Source organism: Engystomops pustulosus, chromosome 3 (assembly GCF_040894005.1).
Source record: "Engystomops pustulosus chromosome 3, aEngPut4.maternal, whole genome shotgun sequence".
Lineage (NCBI taxonomy): Eukaryota > Metazoa > Chordata > Amphibia > Anura > Leptodactylidae > Engystomops > Engystomops pustulosus.
This window is the reverse complement of record NC_092413.1, coordinates 112299631-112311217: the sequence shown is the minus strand read 5'-3', so window position 1 is coordinate 112311217 and position 11587 is coordinate 112299631. Positions and strand designations below refer to the sequence as shown.

Here is an 11587-nt window from a genome sequence, read left to right as displayed (position 1 = left end):
TAAATACAGGTTGCAAAAGCCCATTTACTGCTGCATTGCAAATATTCTGCTTTCTCTAAGCATTTGCATTACAATATAATTGTGTTTAGTCCCAGAGGTTGGCTTTGGTTTGGCTACAAAAAAAAAAAAAAAAAGACTTGTCTGTGCTGAAGACTCCTCAGGTCGTAGCCTCCACCTTTGTGTTCCTTTACAGCTCCTCCTCCTGCTCCTTCACAGAGCTCACAGCCTGGAGAGCTTACATCAGTGGGGGAGGAAGGCATATTTGCAATGCAGCTATAATCATCTTCTGCAACCTGTCTTTACTATAAATGAGGTCCCCTGGTGACAGGTTCCCTTTAAACAACACCTTTCAATAAACTTTGCATATCTTAATAGTACAGTGTGTTTACATCAGGAATTTCTGGACGTTATATGATCTGTATGGTGCATGTTAGCACCTCCTGTATTTTTCAGTCTCTGAGCTATTAGGTGAACATAAGCTTCTCTCACTCCTTCCCCCACCCCTCTCTATAGACTACTTTTATTTCAATCTAAAACTTCTGTGACCATCTAATTTGATCTAGAAACGAGGTAGCATAAGCAAAGCCAAGTAAGGGGAGATAGAGGAATTTTCCTGTGATCAGATATATTACAAAGTTTCTCATATTTACTTGGACTTTAAATTTATTTACCATTCAAGATTTTTGTCTTTAAATTGGGAAACATTTAACCTTGTTTTACACAGGCAGCTGCTGCCTTCAGGCTTGGACAACTTACCCCTACCGAGTTATGTCGGAAGTGTCTAGCTTTCATACGTGAAACCTCATTTCTCAATGCTTACATAACTGTAACTGAAGATGTTGCACTAAAACAAGCAGCAGAAGCAGACTTGCGCTTTGATCAAGGTAGGGTGTCATAGCAGTTTTTTCTTCTACTTATTGTTATTTCAGAGCTGAAAGAATACACAATTTATAGAAACTGTTATGCAAAATATTTAGAGGGAACCTGTCATCAGAATTTCACATTTTATCTTAATGACAGGTTCCTTGGGCTTTTTATACTAATTACCAATCTTCTTTTAAAATTAACATTCTTAGTTCCATTCAGTTTAATGTGTCATTATCATTATCTTCTCACACTTTTCACAGTTCTCCCTGCCTAATATAGACATGAGCTGAATGAGATTTGTTTGCAGCACAGGGTCAGCTCATGTCTGCATAAGGATAGGGGGGTAGGAGGGTGCAGGAAGGAGGGGGAGGGAGAGCTTTTAGAAGTATGATGATACACCTCCGTGACTTGATCCTCTTTGCTGGCAGGGAGCCAGGTATGATTTTATATACATTTAAAACTAATTTGGCCTAAGCGTTTTAATTATTAAAATCTTTTAAATCAAATATTATTCTATTTGAGGCTGATTATTCTGGCATGTGGCAACTATAAATAATTTTGGTAATCCAAATTGACCTATAACAGGAATGATTTATTCTGATTTCATGTCATCAGAAAAAAAATGCATGTGTCTTTTTATACAGTGTAATTAAACTTTTGGTTTCAACTGTATCTGAGACATATCCAAGTATACTGTACATATTATTCCTGAACAGTACAACATTAACCCCTTCACGACCGCCGTTATAAATATATAACAGGCATGCTGCAGGGTGCCGCCATCTTTAAATGGTGGGCAGTGCCCTCCGTGAGTCACCCATAGATGTCATTAGTAATTCTATATTACAGTCTGTCTGAGATAGACTGTAATATATAAGCAGTTTATCTGCAATATACTGCAATACAGTTGTATTGCAGTATATTGTATAAGTGATCAGACTCCCTGGGGTTCAAGTACCCTAGGGGAGTTGAAATAATAGTAAAAATAAGTTAAAAAACTTTGTTTCCCTAGAACACATAAAAATAAACATATTGGCTATCGCCGCATCCCAAAATGTCCAATCTATTAAAATATAAAAACAATTATTCCCAGCAGTGAAACCTGTAATGGTGAATAGCGCCTAAATGTTCATATCACCACTTTTTTGCCATTTTGCCACCAATAAAAAATTAAATAAAAAGTGATCTAAAGGTCATATAGTTTTGAAATGGTATGAATGAAAAACCTCATCCCATCCCCCAAACAATGACACCTTACACAGCTCCATATACTGAAGTGTGAAAAAAAAAGTAACGATCGACAGAATATGGCGATGCAAGGCATTTTCTTTATAAATACAAAGTTTTTGAATTTTTTAACGGTATTGAGACATAACTTAATTAGCTAAATTTTGTATCACTGTTATTGTACTGATCCACAGAATAAATAAGAGATGTCATATTGACTGAACATTGAAAGCCGTACAAATAAAACACATCAGAATATGTCACAACTGAGGGGTTTGTTTTGCCAATTCTACCACCATTTTATTCCATCTTCCCAGTACATGGCACAGAATATTAAATGGTGCGACTAGGAAATAAAATTTGTATTGCATATAACAAGCCAAAATAGCCAAAAGCTTTGTAAATGAAAAAAATCAAAATGGCTTGTTGAAGGAGAGGAGGAAAAACAAATGCAAAATAACAAAAAAAACCTTGGCGTTGAAAAGGGTTAATAAACACCTCTTGCCAGTATCTTTGAAGTCTATGAAAGTTCCACATCAAATGGATCGAACCAGCCCTGGATTCCTGACATCTTGAACAAATGTCATCTGCCCAATAGCCCATTTTAACTGCAGTTTTGTGGAGAACTCCGTGTATCATATATAACCTTGGTATAGTGGTTGGTCTGTGAAACCGGACTCTGCGGGACTGACCACTGTAGTCTGAAACTACTCTAACGTCTCTCTGTTTTTGTGTCTGTTTTTTTTTTGCCTTTTAAAAATGCGCTAATCAGAAAAAGAACTACCGGCACTTTTAGTTTTGGGAGTATACCTGCTTCATGTATATTCCTTCTTTCTTCAGGACGCTTCATCATGCATTTAATAATTTTCTTTAACCTATAGGTAAGCCCCTTGGGGTTTTGGACGGAATTCCTTTTGCCATCAAAGACAATTTTAGCACCAAAAATATAGAAACAACATGTGCATCACAAATGCTAAAAGGTAAATATATATTTTTAAAGTTATACATATTCCTATAAATATAAAAATGTATACTTGTATGACTATGTTTACACTTCTGTTCAGCACTACTATCATCTTGTTATCAAGAATAATGTACCATGTAATGTTATTCTTGCAGTCAACACAATAAAAACCCCCCATGAAAGTACAACAGAGCCTTTTACAAGTCTATGGTAGCTGATATTCATATGGCCTCCGGATGTGTTCACATTTCTGCACCTAAATTATATTTAGGCAGGCAATTCCAGCACAGTGGAGAGGAATTTCTCCCAATCATATTTGCGTTTACAGTGAAACAAATGTGATCAGGAATGTGCACCACGTGTTTTGTATTGTTCACATGCGAGAAACTTCTCCACACTGTGCATGAATTAAATTAATAAATGTAATTCCAGCGCAGCGTGTGAACATAACCACTGGGATCCTAGCCCTTAGCCAACTAAATCTAGCCTCACTAACCCTAAGCTACTGACCCACTAACATATACAGTGCCCTCCATAATAAAAGGGTTTTGGGGGTGTGAAAACAAGAAGGTAGTTGTACTATGGCGCTGCAGCCCAGGGCTTTGTGCAGCAGTGATTTCACAGCCAAAGTGGCAGGCGCTGCAGGTCCTTACACTTATACAGGCCGCAGACAGAGGCTACACAGGGAGTGCACTGTGGTCATGACATCACTGCTGACTATCTGTATACATACAGAGACGAGGATGATGGAGGCATAGCCATAGCCCGGTGCACCAGAGGGGGTTTTTACAGCCTCCCCACTGGTAAAAAAATAAACAAGGCTGGACAACCCTTTAAGCATGAAGGCTGTGTGTATATACACACTCAATTCACAACACTGAGCTTGGTTTTTGTTCTGTTTTCATGTGTGTGTATGTGTATGTAATATATACACAGATATGTGCATACTGTAAGTACATGAAAACAGAACAAAAACCAAGCCTAGTGTAGTGTATTGAGTGGAGAATTGTGAGCTAATATGTAATACCAACACTTACCAGAGGAATTCTCTTTCATCTTCTTATCTAGAGCAGTGGTGGAGAACCTATGGCGCGGGTACCACTGGTGGCACTCTGAGCCCCCTATATGGGCACCATTGCCATCACCCCAGGGTACAGTTTGCCAGACAGGACTCAAGGCCTCTTGCAGTCCCAGGACCCCAGAAGGAAGCTGCAATGATAATCAAAACTTTTTCTCCTTCTTTCTACTGTACTGCACTCAGTGTCTAAAAGGTTTGCCATCACTGATCTAGAGGATATGTCAGTTTCTTCCTGTCATAATTCACCTCTGAAGATTTAGTACAACTTTATTCTCCTCACCTGAGCTCCTCCACTTTCTCCATTACATTCAGTGAAGATTCAATGTCACAAAATGGTCATAGAGCGAGCAATTATATCCCCTTATCAGTCACGTGATATTCATAGCAGTCTTATGGCTTCTGTCGCAAAAGGAAGCCACAATAAAGGTGTGAACAGTCTGATATATGAATATAAATGTAACTGACCACCTTGTTTGTTATTGTTCTTTTTTCCTAAGGTTACATTCCCCCTTATAATGCTACAGTTGTCCAGAGACTTCTAGATCAAGGAGCAGTACTTATGGGAAAAACAAATCTGGATGAATTTGCTATGGGGTAATTTATTACCATATAACATGACAGTCTGGCTTTTTCGCTAAAATTGTATCTGGATTGTAACTCAATAGTTAAAGGTAACCTGACAGCAGAAATTGACCTAAAAAACCACTACCAGTATGTTGCCAAGCAGCTTAAAACTCTCCATATTGTGTTTTTTTTCTGACTCTGTCTGTAGGCATCATCCAGAAATCTAGTTTGAAGTGAGATGTAAACTGGCTGTATAAAGCCAAGGAGTCTGAGATTTTAACACTGAAGTCCAGTTCTCAGAAAGCTCAGAAAGCCACACTGTTGATTGAGCCAATTGATGGTCCTGTAGAGACATCGCTAACCAGATCTCCTGAAGGCCGATGCATGATTTCTATCATAGTGGTGGAGGTATTTCGAGCTTCAGTTTTAAATTCTCCTCCTCCTTGATTTTATACAACCAGTTTACCGTATATACTCGAGTACAAGCCGTGTTTTTCAGCACAATTTTTGTGCTGAAAATTCCTCACTTGGCTTATACTCAGGTATATAAAAAAAATAAACTGAGAACTCACCATTCCAACACCCCGGTGCTCCTCTTCTTTCATTTGCTGCTGCTGACATCATAGTTTTTATGCTGGCATGGCCTTGCACCCTGACGTGGACCGGCAGCGGCATACATAAATAAAGAAGAAGAGCAACTCGGGCGTCCGAATGGTGAGTACTCACTTTATTTTTTTATGTGCTGGCTGGCTATATACTAAAGGGGCTGGCTGGTTATATACAACAGGGGGCTCGCTATAAACAGAGAAATAAGATAGAGTCTAAAATTTCTTGTAATCAACTGTACTGTTTAAGTTGGATAATTAAACACACAAACTTCCCCACCAACCCACAAACTTTGTTTTGTGAATTTGTTGTCCATGTCTAGGATCAGCTAGTTCACCTCACATATTCAGGGTGCGGTCACACGTCGCGTTTAACGAACGCGTTTAAAAACGCATAGCAATAGCTGAAGAGATATTTGCCTAGTTAAACAGCTGTCAACAGTTGTGTTTACTAAATCTCGTTAACGCATGTGTTTGTTAACTCAATGTTAACAGATGCGTTACCACAAGCAATAACATTTGCGTTTTGTAAACACAAGTGTTAACAGACGTTTAATTCTCTCTTCAGCTGTTGCAATGCGTTTTCAAACGCGACGTGTGACCGTACCCTGAAGCAGACATCAGCAAGTGATTTATCATTGTAAGTGACAGGGTTATTATGCTATCATTAGACTGTGAATCAGTGTTGTATGTAATTTTAGCTGTTTATCTGTACCATCGATCTTGCTGTAAATTGCTTTTCTATCACAATAGGGTTAAATTTTGTTAGTTTACTATGCTATATTTAGGTGAGCAGCGTGTCAATGCTAATGGGTTTTCATGCACCTGCATTCTGGCATTGATGACTAAAAAGGCATCTGCTACGTAGGTTCATGAATGGATAATAATTTACTTAAGTACACTGTGACCACAGTCTACATGATTGCTCTCAGAAACAAGGAGATTTGATACTTGCCATTCAAATCCCCAGGACTCTAGAATAGCAAACGGAACTAGCTTATCTTGTTCCATGTGAAAGCAGACTTATTAATACTTTATTAGAAATACTCTCTCTGCTGGGAAAGGTAACACATACTTCTTCCATGCTGTACAAAAGATTTCAAGCCGGTCACAAGTGTTCTCCTTTGACAAAACATGATGTTAACTGTGATCTAATCAGTGACAATTAGTTCATTAGACTTGTGGCTGGTTAATATATTTTAGTTTTATATTAATGCTATTTTGACTCTGTGCACGCTGTATTCACACGTTGCATCTTTTGGGCTCAGATGATATACATTCCACTGCGTCTTGCGGCCTATACGGAGTGTGAGAGGAAAAAACGCCTGTACGGCAATGACATTTATATAGACATTAATGCGACCAGTGATTCATAGTTACATTTATATATGACATATATGGTTTTTAGCACTTTTTATTTATTGCGTGACCTTTACATCATCATTAATGAGCTCAAGAACGCAACAAACTTTCCATTCACCCAGGACCGTTTCTAGCTTTTTTGCTACCTGAGGTGAAAAGTGAAATTAAAGTGAATAAAAGTGAAATTTTATCACAGTAGCCAAAAAGCCACAACAAGATGTGAATGTAACCTTAGATACATCTATTACTTTGCTTGCATCAATTTATTTCAACCTATCTTATATATTAGGGTGTGTCTGGCTAATTCCTGGGCCCATCATATTGGTTTGGTAAGAAAATAAAGCAATGCAAGCACGGCAATGTATAGGGCCAAGCTTCAGTTTGTAAGCATGGACCTATATGTTATGTTGTTGCCCATTTAGCTAGTATGGAAGGACATATATTTGTAAAATCTCTACCGTCTGGGTTATAAATTTATATACACATGCATACACACGGTACAGAATCTAATAATCCATACTCCATGTATATACTCACCTTTCTCTGTTGAGCAGGAAGACCTGGCAGATGTCTTCTCCCCCTCACCCAGTCATGGAGGACATCCGTGACAGAGCAGTAGGGGAAGAACACACACAGACTGGACCTGAAATTTTCTTTCTTCACATATACTCTTCTTCCTTGGACCTGTGCTCCTCCCTCTCTCTCCCAGATGTTCTGATAAGATTAATGTTATGAATGTTTGATGATGAATTATCACCAGTCCACTTTATACCACTCAACCAGGTACTAATCCAGGACAGACAACCCAGGTTCTTTTTACAAAGACATAGCTTACTTTATTGGATTTCAGGCCCAGAGACGCCACACATTGACTATGGTGTTAATATATATTGACCAAGCATCCCCCCATAGCAATCCTTCCACCCTTCTAACTACACCTTATCCAGTCTTCTCTTCTTAGACCATTTTCTTCCCATTGACTAACAAGTGGAGGATATCTTACTGGATGCAACAGAGATAACTGAAGATCCTATAGATAATTAGTGAGCACTGTTATTATAGTGACCATTGAACAAACTTCTTGTCTTGTGAAGGGCGCAGGTTAGGCAGTCATCTCTACGCAGACGATAGCCATATACAACTAGATAGGAGGATTTCCTTAGTATAACAGCATGTAAGAAATCAGCTGCCACTTAATTCTTTCTGTCTATTGATTAGGTTTGTCTACACGTAACATTTGCACATGTAACCCTAAGTCTAAAGCATTTTTTTAAAGAGATACTTGTAATATCTGATCTTTTCTGCTCTCATCTACACATAAAATTGGAAAAAACACAGCATCTTAGGTATATTACGTATAAGACAAAAAAATCTTTATTGGAAAAAAGTAATATAACATAATGGACCAGCAACAATACAATATAAAAACAACAGAGAGTGCCACATAATAGTAAGTTTATAAAACCAATGGAACGAATGAAGACTGGTAAGTATAACACGAAAGTATAACACGCTGGGGTGTACAGCGTGTGCCTTTTCACTGGTATAGGTAACATTATTGATTTCGTGTGAGGGATATTATTCCTCTGTATGTAACTCCTACTTAGGTTGTGATTGTCAATAGGTTATACTTACCAGTCTTCATTCGTTCCATTGGTTTTATAAACTTACTATTATGTGGCACTCTCTGTTGTTTTTATATTGTATTGTTGCTGGTCCATTATGTTATATTACTTTTTTCCAATAAAGATTTTTTTGTCTTATACGTAATATACCTAAGATGCTGTGTTTTTTCCAATTTTTTGGTGATATAATTTAATATAACGGGGGGGTCTTGTATGATCTATGCCCACACCACCCGTTTCATTACTTTGGTTTTGTCTCATCTACACATGTAACAGCATACATTGAAGTTAGCATAAATAACCGTTTATTGTTAACCAAAGCAATAGATGTCACCAGTTTTAATAGAACATCCTTCTACGTCAGATCAATGCATACAAGAGTTAAAATAATATAATATATATGCCTACACCAGACAGCTCCACTATTTAGGAGCAGAGCTCCTTCGCTGACAAGGCATGGGAGGCTGGAGTGGAACACAGCTAGGAAACTTACCGTAACTTAGCTTTACACCCTCCAACACTGTAGCGCTCTAGGCAGTTGCATGCCTTGCCTGGTCCTAGAGTCGGCCCTGCCTAAGGATAGGTGATTAAGTCTTGGAATAACCATATGACAATGGACATCGCTCTCTCTGTACATGTGTCTGATGGTCAGAAGTTACTGAGCAGAAATGTATGTAATGACTGGACCATAATAAAGTGGCAGATCTCTGACACTGGTATAAGTTGTGTCAAGAGGAGTTTGCTGTCATGTAAACAGTTAATTCTGGTTAAAAAAAAAAAGCTTTCAAATGCAAACATTCACCATATGTATCACGGATGATCCAGTCACAGTCTATGATTCCACACTTTGGAAGCCCTAAACCAAATTTGGAACTCCTCTCTATTCAGCAATCTTGTAAAGCTGCTTCCATTGTCACGGGTGGTCCCGCGACCCATATCGCGGGTCGCGGGCTCACCCGTGCCCCCCGAGCCTCGCAGGCGCGGTGCCGGCGCGACTCACCTCTCCCCGCTCCGGAATCGCTGCCAGGTTCCGGCCGCGCGCGTCCCCGTCTCCCAGGGCGCGCGCGCGGTATCTTCAGGAAATTTAAAGGGCCAGTGCACCGCTAATTGGTGCACTGGCTGATCACTTCCCCTTTAAAAACTCTGCACCTCCCTCACACTCTTGCCGGATCTTTGTGCCTCATAGCCTTAGAGAAAGCTCTGTTGCGATTTGCCTGCGTTCCAGTGTCTTCTGCGTTCCTGTGTTTTCCGCGTGCCTGACTCCTACCGTGTTCCTGTGTTACCTGACTACCTTCGTGTTCCCGTGTACCAGTGTCCCTCCGTATTGCTGTCGTGTATTCTGTGTTCCCGTACCCTTCTGCTTGGACCTCCTGTTGCTGACCCCGGTTTGGACCCTGACGTTGCATCTCTGCCGCCTGCCCTGACCCTGTGCCTGGACTGTGACCTCGAGCCTGACTGTTGTTTCTGTACCTCAACCTTGGCCGCCACTGCAGACAAGTCACGCCTGAGGAACGACCTGGTGGTACCACGCCGCAGCTTGTCTAACCCGCTTTGCGGCGGGCTCTGGTGAAAACCGGGTACCACTTAGACTCCGGTCCCAGGTAGTGGCTTGAGCCATCGTCTGCAGTGGTCCAGCGGATCCACAACCCGCAAGCCTGACAGTAAGATCCGGCCATGGATCCCGCCGAGGTTTCGCCTCCCAGCAAGCCAGACCTTGCCACTATTGTAATGCACCAATCCCGGCAGATTGCTGCACAGCGTGATCAATTGGAGCAAGTCACCGCCATGCTGCAACAACTGCTAGCTAACCAGCAACAGGTTCCTGAGGCTGCTATTGCAACTCCTTCTGCACCGACTGCTCTACCTGCTGTTGAACCCAGAATGCGGCTGTCCATGCCCACCAAGTATGATGGCGATTCCAAGATGTGCAGGAGCTTTATAACTCAGTGCTCTCTGCACATAGAACTTATGCCAAGCCAATTTATCACGGAGCGTGCCAAGGTGGCGTTTATAATCAGCCTTCTCTCTGGGAAAGCTCTGGCCTGGGCTACTCCCCTTTGGGACCGGAACGACCCAGTCACGGCTTCCCTTGCGGCCTTTCTGTTTGAATTCCGGTCTGTATTCGAGGAACCGGCTCGGGCCTCCTCCGCTGAGTCTGCCTTGCTGAATTTACGTCAGGGGACTTCCTCCGTCGGAGAGTACGCCGTTCAGTTCCGCACCTTGGCGTCAGAACTCTCCTGGAACGACGAGGCTTTGTCGGCAGCTTTTAAGAAGGGTCTATCTTCTCAGGTTAAGGACGCACTGGCCGCTCGTGACCTGCCATCCTCTCTGAGTGGCCTCATCTCTCTGGCCACCCGAATTGATGTGCGGTTCAGAGAGCGTGCTGAAGAGTCACGTTTTGAACAACTTCCACTCCGTCCACGACGCCCTCCTCGCCTAGCTCCTACCTTCCAAAGACCATTCCAGCCTTCGGTCACACTACCTGCAGAGGAGTCTATGGAAGTGGACAGAGCCAAATTGTCACCGCAGGAGCGTACCAGAAGACGCCAAGGAAACCTCTGCCTCTACTGTGCTAGTCCTGAGCATTTCCTTGGGTCTTGTCCCATTCGACCCCAACGTCCGGGAAATGCCAGCACCTAGGGTTCTTGGGAGAAGCGTCCCTAGGTGTGAGCAGTGCTTCTCCACGCTTGTTGATTCCGGTGCTTCTCAGTATTGGTACCGGCAACCAGACCCAAGTTTCCGCCTTCCTGGACTCTGGCTCCGCGGGGAACTTCATGGATGCCGCACTGGTTTCCCGGTATCGCTTTCCAGTGGTCCTACTTGACAAGCCGCTGGTTATTTCCTCAGTTAGCGGACAAGTCCTCTCTGATCCGGTGCGATATCGCACTAAGCCTTTAACTATGCAAGTCGGTGCTCTACACAAGGAGAAGTTGTCCTTCCTGGTGCTACCTCGCTCTACTTCGTCTCTTCTGCTAGGTCTTCCATGGTTGCAGAGCCACGCACCAGTTCTTGATTGGAGGACGGGAGAAGTTCTTCGTTGGGGTCCGGATTGTCGGTCTCGTTGCTTAGAAGTTCCTCACCCTGTACCTGACTTGCCAACTACCTTGGGCGACAAGTCTCTGAAGAACCTTCCTGCGTGCTACCGAGACTATGCTGACGTTTTTTCTGTGAAGCAAGCGGAGGTTTTGCCTCCACACCGTGCCTATGACTGCCCCATCGACTTGCTACCGGGTACGTCTCCTCCTCGAGGACGAGTGTATCCATTATCAGTACCTGAGACCGAAGCCATGTCTGC

General features: G+C 42.0%; 1 protein-coding gene across 2 annotated transcripts in view; it reads left to right on the top strand.

Moving 5' to 3' along the window:
* Positions 1 to 11587, top strand: part of QRSL1 (glutaminyl-tRNA amidotransferase subunit QRSL1) — a 34230-nt gene that overhangs the window by 1602 nt on the left and 21041 nt on the right. For both annotated transcript variants that reach the window (XR_011854189.1, XM_072141859.1), the window contains exons 2-4: positions 725 to 884; positions 2976 to 3074; positions 4634 to 4730. Coding sequence is in view for 1 of the 2 variants with exons in the window: in XM_072141859.1 (XP_071997960.1) it covers positions 725 to 884; positions 2976 to 3074; positions 4634 to 4730 (356 nt within the window). In the remaining variant the exon portion in view is untranslated. The remainder of the gene's footprint in view (positions 1 to 724; positions 885 to 2975; positions 3075 to 4633; positions 4731 to 11587) is intronic.